This window comes from Cucurbita pepo, chromosome LG04 (assembly GCF_002806865.2).
Source record: "Cucurbita pepo subsp. pepo cultivar mu-cu-16 chromosome LG04, ASM280686v2, whole genome shotgun sequence".
Classification (NCBI taxonomy): domain Eukaryota; kingdom Viridiplantae; phylum Streptophyta; class Magnoliopsida; order Cucurbitales; family Cucurbitaceae; genus Cucurbita; species Cucurbita pepo.
In genome coordinates, this window is record NC_036641.1 from 7,836,029 (window position 1) to 7,855,611 (window position 19,583).

The window sequence follows — 19,583 nt, forward strand, 5'->3', positions numbered from 1 at the left end:
TCATCAATTTCCTCTGCTGGGATCAAAAGTATGTATACATTTTATACGAAACGGTCTTACTTCTAGTTTCACTCACTGACTTGAATTCGTGCTGTAGGGTTTTCATTAAGCCTATCTTCTCCGAGTTTATCACAACTGGTTCATGTCATGTGACCCACCCTATATATTCTAGCTCTTCTAAGCTGGTATCTTAATAATTGATGTCTCCAGACCTATTCCACCATTATTTTCTCTGCAATCAAATACTTTTAATTTTATTTTGTTCTGTTTTTTTTAGCGTAGTTAAAAGTATTTATATTTTCTGTTGGGACATTAGCTAAAAGTATTTATATTTTCTGTTGGGACATTAAACCGACAGCTAGCTAAAGTTTTAATTTATATGTTAGACATGTTGTTCGAATATTCATAACAAAGTGAATACAGCTTCGAATTCTACCTTCCATCACAGTATATGTGGATCAACTTGGGAAAGTGTCATTGTACAGAATGGTCCTCAAGATGTTGACCTTCAAATAATCTTGGTTTTCACTCCTTTCAACTCTATAATAATGACAATAATAATAATAATATTAATAATTTTGATATAAAGTTAACCAGCTTGGGCTGAAAATTAATATTCCTTCGTGAGAGGACCTTATTTTTATAAATCAATTTATTCATTAATTTTCCAGAAAGTACAAAGGAATAAATACGAAATGAAGCAGAGCATTAAACACTCCACCAATATTTTGGCTGTAGCATTTAACACCTCCTCAAGTTCAACAATTCAGAGCTTCCAAAAATGGTGTACAGTAAACTAAATTCTACAAATTTTCAACATACCCCTTCCTACGTGTCCATTCTGGATGGTGGGAATTAATTTACTGAACCACATGGATGCTGAGTTGGCACCCCCACCGCCTCCTCCACCGTCCGATCGTGCCATCTGGCTTTCAAACCTTGATTCAGCCGTTGGATGAACCCCTCCCTCTCTTTTTCCTGATGGTCGAGAAACATAGCGATCTCCGTAGGATCCTTATCCTTCCACCACGTGGGATCCCATGCTGCTGTCAACGTACTTACCACCGCACCGGAATATTTCTCCCCCACAAACCCCGCGGCGGCCATTATGTGCTCGACCATTCCGGCGAGAAGAGCGGGCGGGGCATGGGCCTCTCCATCCCACAGCCACACGCGCGACATCCCTCTAAAAACCGCCACTGACATGGCGCGATTCGCGTCTTTCTCATTGAAAATGGAAGGGCTCAAATGAAGCACAAAGTCATCTCCGCCGTCGTGAAGCTTCTCGACGGCGAAACTAGAGGAGAGATCGGTGCGGGAGAGTGTGAGATGCACGCTCTTAACTGGCTTCTTGGGGAAGGCTTGAGAAGGGTAGATGAGATTCTCGATGAAGGAACTGGCGTTGAGGATGAGGCGCGTGGCTTCGTCATTCGAGACGTAGAAGAGATGGAAGCGCTGACCGGCGGGGGAGGGTTTGGCGTTGTTGAGAATGGTGACGTCGAAGCCTTTAGAGGCCTCGTGGTTGGCCAAGAGTGAAGTGATTCCGACGAAGGCGACGAGAAGGAGGCGGAGGGCGATGGCCTGATTTGAGAGGAAGGGGGATTGGTTGGCAGAAGTTGGAGGGGCTGCGGAGAGGAGAGGGAGAGTGAGGGATTGACGGTCTTCCATTGTTGAATGGGATTATTGAAGATTTAGGACAATTATAGGACTGATGAAAAGGGGGGATTCATTTTCCATTGTTGGTGGTGCCATTTCATTTTCCATCATTATTATTAGCATTCCTATTATTACTACGTGGGTGCTTATGATCCCCATCCCCAACCCCAACTTCATGTTGAACAAATAATTTGGAAAACAAAAAATGAATTTGTTATCAAGGAATTGGAGAGGAAAAGGCAAAGGAATTGAAGAGGAAAGGTACAGATAGCTACAAACTGCCAGATTGGATCCATGTATTGTTCTTGGGTTCTTATTCCCAATCACAACATGCTCTGCATTAAAAACATGACACAGATCTCACATCAACCAACTTGAATTGGGGGCACTAAATGCAAAGTCTTCCAAGCAATTAGTTGGTTCTGGTGTTTCCAACTGATGAAGTGAAGTTGTGCTGGAGAGTTGCAAAAAGACAAGAGTCCTTGTCGGGACAAGGATGGCGGTATCAAGGAAAGCAAATGGAAGCAATGGAAGATGGAATTTACATGACTTTTCAGAAGCAGATTGAATCTATGAAGTTAAGTTTTATGTCCCTTGACATGTTGCAGTTGCAGAAAGTAGAAATCCACTACACACATACTTAACCTTCCTCCTTCACACTTCACCAATCCAACTTGGAAAAGGGGAAAAAGTGAAGTTGAATTTCCTCTTAGATTTGGGGTTCTGAGCATGAACGTTCAATTAAGCAACCACTAATTTTTTCTTTCTTATATCCATACATTACATCCCATGGAAGGTTTTAGAAAGGGGAAAAATGATAAGTAGAGTTGAATTTCATCTTATGGTTGTTCACAAGGAACTCTCAGCCTAACAATGTCGGTGCTAGTAATGACAGCAGTCCCACCAAAGTTACAGCTACTTGGAACAGGGTTGTTTTGATAGTAGTAGCTAATGAAGGCGTAGGAGGCATGATCATGAATGATGTTGGGGTCGAATTGGTGAGCAATCAGTTCCACCGACGCCACATGCATAGTCTAGAGCAACTAGCAATGCACCAGGTAGCCCCTGAAAATGGTGGAGAAGTTCTTTTAGGAGAATCCATGGCTGGAGAATACGTGTCTGAGGTTGAACTTGGATTGATAAATGGAGAATCCATTCCATCAGCTAGCTAGCCCCTGATGCAATGGGATTGGAAAGAATTACTGTGGGAACGGTGACCATTTTGGGGGACTGAATTTCTCCCGTGTCCTGTCATTTTGTTGTTCAAGTTCATATAAGCCTGAGAATCCAGTGGCTGTAAACGCTTGTTTGAGCATATCATTCAAATGGGTTTGTCTTTAGCCTGCCTAATTCTTTCCCTCTGATCCCACAACCTCGACTAACTACACTCCAGTTGATTAAGGACAGTCTTATTTAAAGGGCAACGACAGATCTTCCTTTCACTTACATATCCCTTCCCAAATACACAGCAAGTCCGAGGTAGTTGAAGGAAATTCAGGTAGATCATCACTCCTGACAACAATGTTATGGATATTCCAAGCAGAACCCAAGTACAAAAAGTCCTCAATTCAGGTGGAACCACCCCAAAACTTCCAAAATTAAAATAATTATAAAAGGATACAATACCCATGGCCCATGTGTGTAGAGACTTCTCTTTTTGGGTAGATGGTGGCCCTGTATTAGATTGGTATTGGATAACCAAGTTTCTGCCATGGCCACACCACAGGGAAGTTCAACACCTTCAGTCCTTCTGTGAGTTCTTCAACCAGAAGACGAGGTAAGAACGAGAACCTAAGAATCAGAAGTGAAAAATGTTAACAACTTATTGTGGGCTTCCTTCACTTTCACCAATTTCATCATCAAAATTGAGCCTCTTCGACCAACCTTACCTTTCAATGGTTGATAAAAATTGCACCACCATGAGAGACCTGCAACAGATTCACGCCCACCTCATCAAATCCGGCAGGGCCAAAGACTCTTTTGCTGCCAGTCGTGTTTTGGCCTTCTGCGCCTCCCCGTTGGGCAATATGGACTACGCATATCTGGTTTTTAAGCAAATGCAAAACCCTAATGTTTTTTGTTGGAATACAATAATAAGAGGCTTCTCGCAAAGCTCGAACCCTCAAATGGCTCTTTATCTTTTCATCCACATGTTGGTTTCTTCGCAAATAGAACCGCAGAGATTGACTTACCCATCAGTCTTCAAAGCTTACTCTCAACTTGGACTTGCCCATGACGGAGCTCAGCTTCATGGGAGGGTATTAAAGCTAGGTATTCAGTTTGATCCGTTTATCAGAAACACAATCTTGTATATGTATGCTAATTGTGGGTTTCTGGATGAAGCTCGTCGAATATTTAACCAACAAATGGAATTCGATGTCGTTGCCTGGAATTCCATGATTATGGGTCTGGCTAAATGCGGTGAAATTGGAGAGGCGAGGAAGGTGTTCGATAAAATGCCTGTTAGAAATCCAGTCTCTTGGAATTCAATGATTGGTGGGCATGTGAGAAATGGGATGTTCAAAGAAGCCCTGAAGCTGTTTGTCAAAATGCAAGAACAGAGAATCCGGCCTAGTGAGTATACAATGGTGAGCTTGTTAAATGCGTCAGCCCAAATTGGAGCACTCAAGCAAGGGGAATGGATTCACGAATACATAAAGAAGAACAATGTAGAGTTGAATTCCATTGTCGTTACAGCGATCATAGACATGTACAGCAAATGTGGTAGCATAGGGAAGGCCCTCCAAGTGTTTGAGAAAATACCCAACAGAGCATTATCCAGTTGGAACTCCATGATCTTTGGGCTGGCAGTGAATGGGTGCGAAAACGAAGCGGTTATGTTGTTCAAAATGCTGGAATCTTCTTCTAATCTCAAACCAGATTCAGTTAGCTTTATGGCTGTATTAACAGCCTGCAATCACGGTGCAATGGTGGATGAAGGCAGGGGATTTTTCTCGCTGATGACAAACACATACAGAATGGAAGCATCAATAAAACACTACAATATAATGGTGGACATTCTCGGCCGAGCTGGGTTTCTGGAAGAAGCAGAGCAGCTGATAGAAACGATGCCGGTCGAGGCAGATTCAATCATATGGGGGTGTCTACTGTCAGCTTGTAGAACATATGGGAACACAGAAATGGGAAAGAGGGCAGCAGAGAAAGTGAAAGAATTGGACCCAGAAGAGAGCATGGGTTATGTTGTTATGGCGAATATTCAGGCGTCGACCAATGACTTCGTGGGAGCAATGGAGGAAAGGGTTTCAATGAGGATGAAGAAGGTGAAGAAAGAAGCAGGGTGCAGTGTGATTGAAGTGGATGATGAAGTTCATGAGTTCATAGCTGGTGGAGGGAGGTCAAATCCTAAAGCTCGAGAGATCTACCTTGTATTGGATGAATTGGGAGTAATTCTAGGAGATGAAACAAATGAATGTGGAGATTTAGAGTTCATCAATGCACTACAAATCTACTCCAATTGACATTAATGATGATGATATTAATGTTTGAAGTTCTAAAAATTGGGTCTTATGGTTTTTTGATGACTACTGAGATGACGTGAGGATTGGATCAGCAGCGGAAGAGCAGCAGAGAGAGAGTTATGGTGAAGGAAATAAATAAAAAAAGAAAATCCCACGTGCCGGGACAACGGTCAAACGCCGGTGCCGGTTGTAGTCACACGTGTCGGGATATAGGCCTTTTGTTCTTGGAAACATTTTAAGTTGGAAATGTTGACTCTCAATTTCTTTTCCATTTCCAAAAACCCATTTTCATACATACACTCCTTGTTTCCTTCTCACCTGCACAGATCTAAAAACCCTAAATTGGATCTCTTTTTTTTGGCTTTGAATGGCGAATGATGAAGGGGAAAATAAGGTGTACCAGCAGTATGATCCATTTGTTTACAACCAGCTGGATATTGTTGAGATATGATTCAAAGTATTCAAAATCAAGATATGATTTAGAGTAGTTAGATATGATTCAAATATTCAAACTAACAAGATTTTAGGAGATTGTTATTAGATTTGAGTTTATCTAGATTTCTATGATTTACTATTTCTGGTCCACTGTATTAGCTATAAATACGGGAATTGTGTAACCCTCTAAGCATCAAGTCAGTAGACATTAATAAAGCACTGCAGCTTCTATCTATTCTCATCTATTCCTATCTCTTTCACTATCCCTCTTTCCAACAATTTTGGTATCAGAGCCAAGTTCGTTCGACACGAGGGCGAGTGATTATTTTCTTTCACAAAACAAAAATGGCAGTAGCTGGTTTTTCTTCCTCTGCACCGTTGTTACCAATATTTAATGGTGAGAAATACGAGTGGTGGAGCATCAAGATGAAGACCTTGCTCAGATCGCAGGAGCTATGGGACTTGGTGGAGCACGGGTTTGCTGATGTATTAGAACCCACAATAGAAGAAAAGGAGAGACTAAGAGAAACCAAGAAAAACGATGCCAAGGCTCTATTCATTATTCAGCAAGCAGTTCATGAGACTATTTTTTCACGAATTGCAGCAGCAACCACATCAAAGCAGGCATGGTCAATTCTACAGAAGGAGTTTCTAGGAGACTCAAAGGTCATGACAGTGAAATTGCAATCTCTAAGACGTGATTTTGAAACTCTACTCATGACGAATGGCGAATCAATTGCTGATTTTTTGTCAAGATCAATGGCAATAGTCAGTCAGATGCGTACCTATGGAGAGAAAATTTCAAACGAAACAATTGTTGCAAAGGTGTTGAGAAGCTTGACTCCAAAGTTTGACCATGTGGTGGCCGCCATAGAAGAAGCTAAGGATCTATCCATACTCTCCGTTGATGAACTGATGGGCTCGCTTCAGGCTCATGAGGCAAGAATCAATAGAGCATCAGAAAGAAACGAAGAAAAGGCACTACAAGTGAAGGAGACAACCAATAACGAAAGAGAAAATATTCATTTAGCAGGTAGAAGTCGTGGAAGAGGAGGATTTCGCAACTTCCATGGTGGTCGTGATAACAGGTGGAGAAGTGATGGACAGAGACAATTCAATGAACAAAGGAATGTCATACAATGTTACCATTGTAGAAGGTATGGTCACACAAAATCTGATTGTTGGTATAAAAATCAACGAATGAATTTTGCAGCAGAGAATGAAGAAGAAGAAGAAAAGTTGTTTGTGGCGTGCATGGATACTAATCCAGAAAAAGGTAACTTATGGTTTGTTGATAGCGGATGCTCGAACCATATGACAGGCACCAAATCCTTATTCAAAGAGCTTGATGAGACGCAAAAGATTAAGGTGCAACTTGGAAATACAAAAGAGATGCAAGTTGAAGGAAAAGGTACAGTGAAAGTCGAAACCAGTCACGGTAAGATAAAACAATTAGATAATGTTCAATTTGTACCTGATTTAGGGTACAATTTATTGAGTGTTGGACAATTGATGACCAGAGGACACTCAGTTCTATTTGATGATAACACATGTGTCATCACAGATAAGAAATCAGGCCATAAAGTTGAAATTGCCATGACTTCAAATAAGATGTTTCCACTTGATGTTTCTAACATGGAGGATTTTGCTCTTACTGCTAGCATGAAAGATGATTCAACATTATGGCATCTCAGATATGGACATCTTCATATGAACGGCCTGAAAATACTCAGGGATAAAGGTATGGTTTTCGGATTACCAAGAATTGACTCAACTAATTTATGTGAAGGATGCATTTATGGCAAGCAGACTAGGAAGTCCTTTCCTGTTGGAAAAGCTAAAAGAGCTTCACATTATCTAGAACTAATTCATGCTGATTTATGTGGGCCAATGCAAACGAAGTCCTTGGGTGGAAGTATATACTTTTTACTATTCGTTGATGACTATAGTCGCATGAGCTGGGTTTACTTCCTACAACATAAGTCGGAAACTTTTCAGAAGTTCCAGATTTTTAAAGCTATGGTAGAGAACCAAAGTGGCTGTCACATTAAAGTTCTTCGCACAGACAGAGGTGGCGAGTTCATATCTAAAGATTTCAATCTCTTTTGTGAAGAAGAGGGCATCCAAAGGGAATTAACAGCTCCCTACACTCCAGAACAGAATGGAATCGCTGAACGAAAAAATCGAACTATTGTGGAGATGGCAAGAAGTATGTTACAAGCAAGGAGACTTCCAAACCAATTTTGGGCCGAAGCCGTAGCAACATCTGTTTATCTATTAAACATCTCACCAACAAAGGCGGTTATGAATCGAACTCCTTATGAAGCATGGCATGGAAGGAAACCATCTGTAAGTCATTTACGAATCTTTGGTTGTGTTGCTTATGCTTTGAAACATCCTCAAACTCGTCAAAAGCTTGATGAAAAATCTGAAAAATGCATTTTCATTGGCTATTGTACTCAATCAAAGGCATATAAACTATACAACCCCGTTAGTGAAAAGATTTTAGTTAGAAGGGATGTAATATTTAATGAAAACGTGAGTTGGGATTGGAGTAAAGAACAGGAGCAGCAAAAGATTACAGTTGAAGTTTCCCCAAATGAAGAGACAAGGGTCAACTCCAGTGCATCTCCCAGTGCATCCACTGCAACACAAAGTGTGTCAAATTCATCATCTTCAGAATCACTTAACAGCAATTCCTCTCTTGAAGAACTTTCAGATGAGACACCTCCAAGGAAGTATAAATCTTTAGCTGACATATATGCATCATGTCAATTTGCTCTTACTGTTTCAGACCCTATGAATTATGAAGAAGCAACTGAAGACGGGAAGAAAGCCATGACAGTAGAGATGCAGTCCTTTAAGAAAGATGAAACATGGGATATGGTTTACCTACCAAACGAAAAGTTTTATGGAGATTTACAAGAAGAGGTTTATGTAAGACCGCCAGAGGGATTCATAAAGGAAGACAAAGAAACAAAGGTATACAAGCTGAGACAGACAATGTACGGGTTAAAGCAGACATACTTACGAAGGTCTTGTCAGAAGAAAAGCTCTGTACTTACATCTGCAACTTTGAATCATGGGGGAGTGTTGAGATATGATTCAAAGTATTCAAAATCAAGATATGATTTAGAGTAGTTAGATATGATTCAAATATTCAAACTAACAAGATTTTAGGAGATTGTTATTAGATTTGAGTTTATCTAGATTTCTATGATTTACTATTTCTGGTTCACTGTATTAGCTATAAATACGGGAATTGTGTAACCCTCTAAGCATCAAGTCAGTAGACATTAATAAAGCACTGCAGCTTCTATCTATTCTCATCTATTCCTATCTCTTTCACTATCCCTCTTTCCAACAGATATGAACCGTACCATCCTCCAGCAACAGCCGTCGTTGGATCCTGCTTTCATGAGCTTCACCAACTTCATCGACACGTCGTTGGAGTACAACAGCGTGTGGAGGCCGTTGGACGTGTCCTGCTCTTCATCGGAACTCATTTCTCCGGTGGACGACATGTCCAAAAAGAAGGCTTCAAATGCTTCAGTGTCGTCTTCATCTGATGAGGCTGCACCTGCAGCCGAAGACGATTCCGTGAAGAGCAAGAAAGAAGAGAAGCGTAAGAAACAGTATGTATTCAATTTGCTCACTCATTTTTTGAATTTAGAGGTAAAATTATAGAGAAACAAAAGGTGGGTTTTTTAGAACAAGATCGATTATGTTGAGATTTATCAGGAACGCAGCCCAAAAGAAAGAGAAGCGAGAGAGGGAGCCCCGGTTTGCTTTCTTGACTAAGAGTGAGATTGATCAGCTTGAAGATGGATATAGGTGGAGAAAATATGGACAGAAGGCAGTCAAAAACAGTCCTTACCCCAGGTTAACTTTCGCTTTTGTTTTTTTAACCCTGTTCTTATTCATAGCTTAATAATGTGTATGTGTTAAAACACTGCAGAAGTTACTACAGATGCACCAGTCAAAAATGCGTAGTGAAGAAACGAGTAGAAAGATCATACCAAGATCCATCCCTGGTCATAACTACGTATGAAGGCCAACACATCCACCATTGCCCGGCTACACTCCGAGGCCATTCGTCTCCGTTTTACGCATCGGCATCGACATCGACATTGGCAACGGCACCCTCCTCGGGGCCTGCCCTTCCCCAAGAACTCTTCTCGCATTTGCTATCAAAGAACTGCCAGACCGATCCCACGTCAATGGTGTACCAAAATCCAAATCTCCAGCAACATCTTCAAATGTCGGATCATCATAGTCTGTTGCAGGATTTGTTCACTCAAAAATAGGGCCTTACACAAGTACTCCTCTTTGTATGAAAAGCTATTATACAAGAACTCAGCTTTGTCTGCCTGTTGTGTTAGGATATATAAAACCATGGAGAGTAAAAGATTTGAATTTTGAGTTAAAAGATTTGAATTTCTCAGCCCCTTTGTTATATATTTGGCATGTATCTAACCTAAATGCACTATGTTATCTCATGCATTCTTGCATTGAGTACGTATATGAAAGACCAAATTTGTCTCCAAGATTTTTGGAAGGTGTTTTTATTCATATTGGTGAATGTTGGGAACTCTACTTTGAAGTGAATGATGATGATGATCATGCAGATTTTGGTTTTATCTAAAGAATAAATTTTTTTGTTTAATCAGCTTTTGGATCACATTTTCTTGATATTGCAAAAATATTTATTGAAAGAAAAAAAGTGAACGTGTCTCAATCTATGGCCTATTTCAACTTTCTAAACCCTAAAAGAACCGATAATTTTGATTTGGAATAATCGAATGGACATTAGAGAGAAACTTGGCAGAGAAGAGCGTAAGTTAAGAAGGAAGGTATGAAGTAATAATAGAGTAATGAATTGGGAGTTGACTTTATGGAAGGTGTTTAATGACAAGTTTGAAGGTCAACCTAACATTAATTGTTGGAAACTGTCTGCCTTGTAACGCTACAATGACATCAACTTCCTAGTTTCTCAAATCTGCATGTGACTGAAACCAATTTGGGCATAGCTCCATCGAGCAAACCTGTAAGGAAGTGTTATGTCCAACATGTTAGAATGCTTAATTATCTCATTGCTTACATCGTTGTGTTGTCAAATTAAATTACAGTAGTTTTGTATACTTCTCTACTCAAATGGATCCCCTCTATTTATACCTTTCCTAGCTATTCTATTGGTTGGAGCCATGGAAATTATCAAAAGGGGAACATCCTCACCTCGGTTGATAGCAAGCTCGGTAGGTCTCATACCTTGTCCTTTCGAGGGTTAGTCCATATGAGATCTCACATCGGTTGGAGAGAGGAATGAAGCATTTCTTACAAGGTTATAGAAACTTCTCTCTAGTAGACGCGTTTTAAGACCTAGAGGGGAAGTTTGGAAGGAAAACCCCAAAAAGAACAATATCTAACGGTAGTGAGCTTGGGCTATTACAAATCGTATCAAAGCCAGACACTAAGCTATGTGCCAGCGGGGACGTTGGCCTCCAAGGGGGTGGATTGTGAGATATCGTATCAGTTGGAGAGGGGAACGAGAAACAAACATTTCTTATAAAGGTGTGGAAACTTCTTCCTAATAGATGTGTTTTAAAACCTTGAGGGAAAACTCAAACAAATCAATTTTCTTACCAGAGCAGGCAAACTTCCATCTTGGAAATATTGAGAGAGTTCAAAAGGAAAAACCCAAAAAAGATAATATATATTAGTGGTGGAGTTGAACTATTACCGTCCACATCTTCATTTGATTGGAGCGATGACATATTAAGAGAAACATGATTCATCCTTGAACACACTATGTTTGAGTTTGAATTGCACAAACTATTTATAAAAGTAGAAATGAAATGTATGACTTAGAAGGCAAGTTGAGACGTTTAATCTTCATTTACCTAATCCCAACAAAAATATATATAAATGTAAAGTATCCAAGACATGATGATGGTATGGTAGGTCAGGGAAGTTAAGGAGAAGGAAATGATATATAATATTAGAGGTAAGGTAACCAACCAACCCAATCAAAGGGGGAAGAAGAAGTGGGAGAAAAAGCTAAAAAGAAGAAGAAACCTTTATTGTACTGCAAGCAAACACCCCACCCATAGAAAAAGAAGAAGAAGAAGAAGAAGAAGAAGAAGAAACCACCCAAAAAGCTTCTGCTTCTGTTGCTTCAACATTTTGATGCCCTCACTCACTAAACATACAGAGTGAAGAAGAAGAAGAAGAAGAAGAAGAAGAAGAAGAAGAAGAAGAAGAAGAAGAAGAATGAAGAATGAAAGAAGAAGAAAGGAGAGTTGTGTTGTGTGAAGAAGGGAGGGGGCAGCAGAACTTACAATGATGTGAAAACAGGAGGAGATGGAGGAAGTGGCTTCAAAACCATGTCTGCTAATCTTATCTTTTTACGTTCTCTAAAAAAGGGTGCTTTCTTTTTTCATTCCCAGTCAGTCAGTCCCACACGGAAATGATGGAGGAACTGCTCACTCTTTTCACATTCAATCCTTTCAAACTCCTCATTCTACTTACTCCCTACTACCACTTACAACCAACACAACAACCTACTCTTCTCATGCATTACTTCCCACCTCGCCTTCACCGGAGCCCTCTTTTGTGGATTCAATCTCCGAATTAGCTGTGCTGCTCTTTTGGCTCCTCCGATCCTATCAAACAATTGCGTATGTCACATTTTCGACTTCCTTCACTACAATGATGCATGGGAGATTTCATTGATACCTACCTCACGTGACGGGTAGTCATCAGCTTCAAGCATCCTAACAACTTGACTCATTTTTGGTCTCTTATCTGCCTCAGGATCCACACACCTAAGTGCAATCAGAAGGGCACGTTTCAATGCCCGAGTAGCGGGTTTCGTTTCAAAACTTGGGTCCATGACTTCCTCAGCTCTCCTTGTGCCTACCATCACTTTTAACCACTCAACAAGATTAACCTGAAGAATAAAGTACACACACTTTTATAACCAGGGAAGCACATAAGCCAATGTCAATTAAGCTATGGAAATTATATGTTCGCCATTCATGGAGATGGAGGAGCAAGTTCAGGTGCACCCACCCAAAATGAAACTAATAACCAATACTCTTACGATTCGAAGTACCTCATTGGCAGGACGGCCATAGTCCACAGGGTCTCTTCCTGTAATTGCTTCTAGAAGGAGAACGCCGAAGCTGTAAATGTCACTCTTCTCGTTTAACAAGCCCGTGTTTGCATACTCTGGTGCCACATAGCTGGTATAAATATTAAAACACCAGCCAGCATTAGCTCCTACTCCAAGATGCTTCATCACAATTAGTCAATGAAACGAAAGAAAAATGAGTGTATACCCAAATGTTCCCATTACTCTAGTCGTGATATGACTCTCCCCTGCATCCAACAGTTTAGCCAACCCAAAATCTGAAACCTTTGCATTAAATTCATCATCGATTAAGATGTTGCTTGATTTTATGTCTCTATGGACAACCTTCGGTTCAATTGCTTCATGTAAATAAGCTAGCCTGCATCCAATATTTGAAATTAGTTCCTCAAACTACTTCAAATGTTTGCCTTCACTTCATATTCCAACTTCTGTGGTTGAGAATTAAATATGATATCATGAAATTCAACCACATGGGAAACAGATGTTGGGTTTTACATTCTCAAGTTTGAAAGTTTTAATCTGGGTAACTGCGAGCACCATAGTACAAAGAATCAAGGTTTATAAATTTCTTAAGCTATGAAAATCACTGGAAGACTGAAATGAATAAAGAGAACTGAAGAATGATACTGTCAGGTCATCAGAAACCATATATAAAAAAAGTGCATAAAAATATGTAAGCTGTTGTTATTACTTACGCCTTGGCAGTGCCAAGAAGCACCTTCATTCGGGCCTCCCAAGTAAGGGTGCCATGTTGGCGCATAGCCCCATGTAACCATTGTTCTAAGTTGCCATTGTTCACATATTCATAAACCAGCATCCTGTGCAAGTAAAAAGGAAAATAGCCATTCTTTTAATGGAGAGACTCAAAAAAGTCGACTGAAAACCTAGTGACAGGGTAAACACTTAGTAAGTGCATGCTATAATGGCAGTTCACAAATAGGGTTAGAAGAAAAAAGGAAATGAAAAGAAAAGAAAAGGTACCTATGAACTCCTTCTATGCAGTAGCCCAGAAGCCGTACAAGATTCTTGTGCCTTACATGGCCAATGGCCTCCACTTCAACTCTAAATTCTTTCTCTGCTTGTCCCCTATAAAGCAACTTAAACTTTAAAAATAGAACTATTGTAGCTATAGTTTTATTAATGTTTTAAACTCGGAAGTTCCTTACAGATTATTGAGAAGTTTCTTCACTGCAACTTCAGTTCCATTTATCAGTCTGCCTTTATAGACAACCCCATAACCCCCTTCACCAAGCACATTGTCAGCAGAAAAACGATTTGTTGCATATTCAAGATCCCTGAGTGTAAACCAATGACCCCAACCAAGATGTGAAATTTCCGGCAAGCCAACAAGAGGAGAGGCAGTTACAAGTCCTCCATACGCTCCATATGACATGGAACCCTGCTTTCTAACAGTCCCAGAGCTTCCTTCTTCTCCTGAATGTGAGCTAAAAACCCTTTCATTATGATAATTGGAGCTGCATTGGCTTATGTTATCATGATCACTTGACTTGCTCATACCCAAATGACCAATCATCTTCTCCGAGTTCTTGTCACTAGATTTATCATTAATGGAAAGATATAGACTCTCAAGATGATTGTGGTGAGCAGATTGAGTCGCTATTCTGTCCACCTTGATATCCTTTGAGACATTTGGTATTTGAGAAACAGAGAAGTTTTCAGGGGATCTCCTTGTTTTTCTTCGAAACATCACCCATACAGATAAAATACCAAGAATCAAAACAATAAATGCACCAACACATAAGCAGATCAAAACCCATAAGGACAAACCAAGGAAGGATGTTTTCTTTGACAATTCTGTATTCAGACTACTTCCAGATGACATAGCTACGGCCGATCCTCAAGTTGCCAAAACTTTAAACTGGCTCAGCCCCCTAAGTTCCAGGAGAAGATAAATCAAGACATTTCGACCTGAGAATGCAAAGCAGCACGCAGTTTCAAATTATAGGGAAGAGATTCTTGAGAGAGCTTAGTATCAGTAACACAAACACTAAAGTTTCTTTCCAGTTTGACAGTCATGTAACTCAAATTAAAAAACAGGAAACATTCCCCAAATATTGCAATCTCCTTCACAATCCTTATAAATCCAGAGAATAGAACAGAAAAAGGGGGCAATAAGTCGGTTAAGGAAGATACTTTACATCTGCACGGGGCATTCAACTGGATTCCATTCTTTCCAAACCAAAACCCAAGATACTCGTATGAAAAAGTCATGATGAAGAAGAAAGCAAAACAAATTCAATGTCCCATTACAGAAGAAAACCCACATTAACGAACCAACAATAGCTAAATCAAAAGGGGTAAATCTATGAAACAAAAAGGAACAAATTTGTAGAAGGCATCACTTATGATTGAAGTAAAAGACATAAAAGAGAGGAAAGTGATTCAAAGTAGAAAGCATTCATCCACCTTTCAACAGATCTAGACTAACCCCCTTGATCTTCCTCTTTAAAACGAAACAGAAGCAGAGAAAGGGCTTCTATTTTAACCAACAGGGACCCAATAAGCATAGAGAGTCCGATATGGAGCTGAAACAAACCAGATTCTCTGGGGGGCGGAAGAAGATTAGAAGAAAGGGGCAGGAAGAATTTAGGGAAGGGTAGAAGAAAATGCAAGATAAAGAGCAGACAAAAAGCTAATTTAGGTGTGGGAGAGGGAGATAGAGAGAATCTAGAAACAAAAATAAAATGGGGGAATGAAAAGATGGGGAAAAGGGTAGGTGAGAATGGTGGTTTGGAGGAGGAAGAAGTTGAAAAGGGAAAGCGGGGTAGCAATGGAGGTCACCGGAGACGGGGAAAACAGGAAGAAGAAAGTGAAGAGGATTATGGGAGTGGAGAAATGGGTGGGTGAGAGAAAAACATTGAATATGCAGGAAAGGGTAGAGTAATTAAGAGAGAGAGAAAGAGAGTCAACCGAAGTGGAAGGAGTTGAAATGTAGCTGGTTAGGAGGGCCAGTAAAGCAGATCGGACATGGGAGAGGGAAACGTAAATGGTAAAATGGGAATGAAGGGAAGAGAGAGAGAGAGAGAGAGAGAGAGAGAGAGAGAGAGAGAGAAAGCGTTAATTTAGGTGGCGACACAAAAATGAGGAAGGAGCAGAGAGAGAGAATCGACGGAGAATAATGGTAGCCTGTAGGATTAGCCGATTGCCTGATCGTACCGGATACCAAAAAAATATATATCAGAATCTGTACAAAAACAAAGACTGAGATGCGGAGATGAGCGTATAAAATATGAATAAAAATACGCAAAATATACCCCCAATATTTCTTTTCTATTTTATTTTATTTATAGCTAAGTAATTATATGAGAAAAGTAGTAATTTATTCTCTAATACTTTTAACTTTGTAATAATTTAGTTAACAATTTGACCCCAATATTTTAAATCGTTAAATAATTAAAGTTCAAGGACCAAAGAATTACAAATTTAATACATGAACAAATTGCTACAAATTGAAGCTTATGGATTAAAGTTGATTAGTTAATTACATTGAGACATATACAGAAGAAAAGTTAACGAATACAAAGATGATAATGACACCTAAGGTAAGTGAATTAGTAATTAAAATCAACTTCGTAACACACCAACATTACTTCAAAATCCAAAACTGCAAAAAACTAATGACGTCCATCTTTTCCTCGAGAATGTAACAGTGTGAACAAGATTCAAACTTTTGACCAAACTAAAGGGACTATTTATGTCTTTACCTGTTCAAATGGGCCAAAAATCAAAGAATTTACTTCTGGCTTTAGAAGAGAGAAATAGTAATGAACAGAACTTACATTGCATCAATAAAAATTTGAAAAGGAGTAGAAAGAGATGTTTTAAAGTTCAGAATTTGGATGTGATGAGTAATGGCGGCCACCTGACGGAAACGGGTCATCTGCAGGGAGCAACAAGCATGGGCTGTTGTTTAAGAATGGCCCCTCCGGTGGACCTCCGGAGGGGCCCTCTACCTCTGGCCCAAACATTTTTAACAACCTGTTTCCAACAGTCTACTATAATTGTCGGTTACCCTTCATCATCTACTTTTTCTCTCTTCTTCTACATCTACAATTTGGCAACAGGTTCTGAAAAGAAACAAAAAGGCCTAATCAATCCAGCAAAAAAATTGCAATTTACTATAGTTTAGTGACAATTAGAAAAATATTCAACACAACTACTTTTATTTGTTCCACCAACTTACAGTTTGAACTTGGAAAAGGAATCAGAAACTCAATTAATATTGAACATGATGCCCATAAAAATCTATTGCTTAAAGACAATTAATAACTCGGTCAATTGCCAATTTGCAATTTAAAACAAGTTTATTATCGTTTAAGAATTAAAATCAATCTATAACTGAAATCAAATTCTTAAACACCGCACAAGCTGTCGCATAAGAAAGAACTCTAAACATGGTTTAAAAAATATATATCAACAATTTGGAATAAACTGAATAAATCTATAATAACTATTTGAGCTATCAAAATTTGTAAATTAGCCTACCAATGATAGACTATTATCCAAAAGTATCTTATCCTACTAATATAAAAGTCGCATTTCTGTCATTCTCATGTTCCAACTTTGTGAACCTTATAAGATCCTGAAACAATTCCATAAGATCATGTTACCACTTACCATTGACCATTTTTATACGCCTTGTGATAAAAGAGAACTATAATACCCCCTATCTTTCTAATTTCATGATAAATTAAGTATATTTTTAAACCCTAAATAAGAAAACTACAATTGAACAGTAGAACTATCAAAATACCTTATGAAGGGCAGAGTACGACGATCAAAGCAGTTGTCCCTGAAGTTGTTAGGAGTTATTTATCCATTCATCTGGCACAGATGATCTGAATATGTTTAGAAGCAATGATCTTTCTTTCTTGCTTAACTTGTTTAAACCATGACCATGAAAGCTATTACCATGCTTTAGTACTTTTCGTCCTCGCTCCAAACTTCTTTTTCTCAAAGCCGTCAGAAGGTGTGTTCCCTGAAGATCAGCTTGTAGATCCTCCTCTATACTTCCAGATTTCTCTTGGTCTATTATAGAAGCGGAACCATCATTTACTACTTTGAAGTGATGCTTGTCATCTACTTCATTATTTGTTTCATCTGGACAGCTACTTCCCCACCACTTATTTGATATAGATGGCAATCCACCAGAGGGGAATCCATACTTGAACTCATCTAAACTTGTTGGTCCTTGCACCCAATTTGTGCTTTGAACATTCAGAGGACGCCTGATCTGCGCATTAATGTTTCCGGGCTGCAAGCTTTGAGGAGTGCCATTTAATTTGGACATTTTTTCATTCACTTGCTGGCTATTACTGTGTAGGATGATAAAAGTGAAAGTGAGAAAGAAGAACAGAAGTAGTAAGTTCAGTAGTATGCATGAGACCTAAAAAGCATTATTATTTGAAAAATACAACAATATAGTACAATTAACACTCTAGAACTCAAATACATGCAAAACTTAATTCAACGGATATCTTGTCCACAGATTGATAACATGTGAAAACCAAAAGAACTATGAACAGCGAGATCAGAGACAATTAGAACCAAACTTTCATTAGCTACACCTCTAAAGTCTAAGAAAATTGTTGAGCCAAGGAAGACCTCTCAAGTTTCAGTAAATGAGAAGATCAGTTGGAAGAAAAAGGCAGATGAATTGTGAACCGAGCCTCTCAAGAAAATATTATCTGATTTCCTAAATGAGCATGTATAATGGATAGCGATGTCGAAAAAATCAGTGACGACGAAATTATATGTTGGTATATTGATTTCCTAAAATATTATCTGATAGAGCGATACAACTTTTTTTTTTTTTTTTTTTTTTTTTTTTTTTTTTTTTTTTTTTNTTTCTTTGACTATGTCAATTAGGAAGCTTCACTGTAACCCATTGGCCTTACCTATTATGGAAAAATAGCATCTGATGCAGGTGATGCAAAAGCAAACATATTGTATTCAATGTTAATCTCGCTCTTTATGTGTGAAGTGTAACAAAGAAAAGGGATAGAATTCATAGTGGCCATAGATTGAGCCAATAGTCGTAGTCGTCGACCAACAAACAGCGATAGGGAAATCAAACATTCTTCAATTGCAAAAATGTTTCATGGAAACTTAGAAAAAAAAATGTAAATTATGCCGAAATCGATCACGAAGATAAAGCCATTATTTCCGTCCGCAACTCCGGAAACATCTAATTACCAAAATGTTTGGGCACTTCTAGCCTCACATTAAAAAAAAATCTTCTACTGCGGATTTTACCAACAAGGTTGATCACGACTTAAAGAAAACAAGAAGAAAAGAGAAATAAAGGCGAAATAAAGAAGAAAAGTGAGGGAGGGAAGTATTTGGTGATAGCGTTAAGAAGAGAAGTCGAAGGCAGGAGGAAGCAGTAACCCTAACCAGAGCGGCGGCTGGTATCGCCGTCGAGAGATCAATAGTAACGGAAAATTGAATCTGCAATCGCCGCTCCGTCCAAGGGTTGGCAACAGTACAAACAATTAGGGCGGCAACGGAGAAGCCCCTTCCCTCCTCATTTAATTCTGCACATTTTCTTTTTCTTGGATATGAACGGATTTTTCTAATACCACAAATTTGGGATGAGAAAATGTTGACGTGGATTATATTCAAAATTTTTATAAAAATATTAATTGATAGAAATATTTTAACCAAAAAAAGTGATTATTTATCAAATAAAAAAAATTATAATATAGGCATATTTGGGTTATTTACTCATTTTTAATGCAATATATGTGGGAGGAAGAATTAAATTGAATTCTCTAACCTTTTTAATATAAAAAAAGAATCATTAATATCTGAAATTAAAGACATCTAATTCTAACCCA

General features: G+C 39.0%; 5 protein-coding genes across 5 annotated transcripts; 2 read left to right on the top strand and 3 right to left on the bottom strand.

Annotated features, from left to right (window-relative positions):
* Positions 1–395: 395 nt before the first annotated feature.
* LOC111793042 lies at positions 396–1,815 on the bottom strand. Its single transcript, XM_023674731.1, has 2 exons — positions 823–1,815; positions 396–540 (listed from the first exon to the last, which is right to left on the bottom strand). Exon 1 carries the CDS (start codon positions 1,666–1,668, stop codon positions 856–858), a length of 813 nt encoding a protein of 270 aa, XP_023530499.1. The 5' UTR covers positions 1,669–1,815; the 3' UTR covers positions 396–540; positions 823–855.
* A 670-nt stretch (positions 1,816–2,485) lies between these two features.
* Positions 2,486–5,157, top strand: LOC111793038 (pentatricopeptide repeat-containing protein At2g42920, chloroplastic). The gene has a single exon (XM_023674726.1). It carries the CDS (start codon positions 3,468–3,470, stop codon positions 5,133–5,135), a length of 1,668 nt encoding a protein of 555 aa, XP_023530494.1. The 5' UTR covers positions 2,486–3,467; the 3' UTR covers positions 5,136–5,157.
* Positions 5,158–5,425: 268 nt separating this feature from the next.
* On the top strand, positions 5,426–10,117 carry LOC111793041 (probable WRKY transcription factor 71). Its single transcript, XM_023674730.1, has 4 exons — positions 5,426–5,569; positions 8,938–9,205; positions 9,312–9,452; positions 9,529–10,117. The coding sequence occupies exons 1-4, from the start codon at positions 5,503–5,505 to the stop codon at positions 9,875–9,877; spliced, it is 825 nt and encodes a 274-aa protein (XP_023530498.1). The 5' UTR covers positions 5,426–5,502; the 3' UTR covers positions 9,878–10,117.
* A 1,317-nt stretch (positions 10,118–11,434) lies between these two features.
* Positions 11,435–15,834, bottom strand: LOC111793044 (probable receptor-like protein kinase At2g42960). The gene is made up of 8 exons (XM_023674733.1): positions 15,151–15,834; positions 13,890–14,652; positions 13,705–13,809; positions 13,419–13,541; positions 12,911–13,081; positions 12,685–12,814; positions 12,310–12,519; positions 11,435–12,232 (listed from the first exon to the last, which is right to left on the bottom strand). Exons 2-8 carry the CDS (start codon positions 14,564–14,566, stop codon positions 12,140–12,142), a joined length of 1,509 nt encoding a protein of 502 aa, XP_023530501.1. The 5' UTR covers positions 14,567–14,652; positions 15,151–15,834; the 3' UTR covers positions 11,435–12,139.
* A 623-nt stretch (positions 15,835–16,457) lies between these two features.
* Positions 16,458–19,313, bottom strand: LOC111792233. Its single transcript, XM_023673583.1, has 3 exons — positions 19,141–19,313; positions 17,498–18,059; positions 16,458–16,811 (listed from the first exon to the last, which is right to left on the bottom strand). The coding sequence occupies exon 2, from the start codon at positions 18,032–18,034 to the stop codon at positions 17,546–17,548; it is 489 nt and encodes a 162-aa protein (XP_023529351.1). The 5' UTR covers positions 18,035–18,059; positions 19,141–19,313; the 3' UTR covers positions 16,458–16,811; positions 17,498–17,545.
* Positions 19,314–19,583: the final 270 nt, after the last annotated feature.

Coding starts and splice junctions, on each gene's coding strand:
- LOC111793042 (XM_023674731.1), bottom strand. CDS start 1,668: ATGGAAGACCGTCAATCCCTCACTCTCCCTCTCCTCTCCGCAGCCCCT.
- LOC111793038 (XM_023674726.1), top strand. CDS start 3,468: ATGTTAACAACTTATTGTGGGCTTCCTTCACTTTCACCAATTTCATCA.
- LOC111793041 (XM_023674730.1), top strand. CDS start 5,503: ATGGCGAATGATGAAGGGGAAAATAAGGTGTACCAGCAGTATGATCCA. Junction 9,206..9,311: donor GAAGAGAAGCGTAAGAAACA/GTATGTATTCAA, acceptor GAGATTTATCAG/GAACGCAGCCCAAAAGAAAG. Junction 9,453..9,528: donor AAAAACAGTCCTTACCCCAG/GTTAACTTTCGC, acceptor AAAACACTGCAG/AAGTTACTACAGATGCACCA.
- LOC111793044 (XM_023674733.1), bottom strand. CDS start 14,566: ATGTCATCTGGAAGTAGTCTGAATACAGAATTGTCAAAGAAAACATCC. Junction 12,815..12,910: donor AGAGTAATGGGAACATTTGG/GTATACACTCAT, acceptor TATTTATACCAG/CTATGTGGCACCAGAGTATG. Junction 12,520..12,684: donor ATGGCCGTCCTGCCAATGAG/GTACTTCGAATC, acceptor TTTATTCTTCAG/GTTAATCTTGTTGAGTGGTT.
- LOC111792233 (XM_023673583.1), bottom strand. CDS start 18,034: ATGTCCAAATTAAATGGCACTCCTCAAAGCTTGCAGCCCGGAAACATT.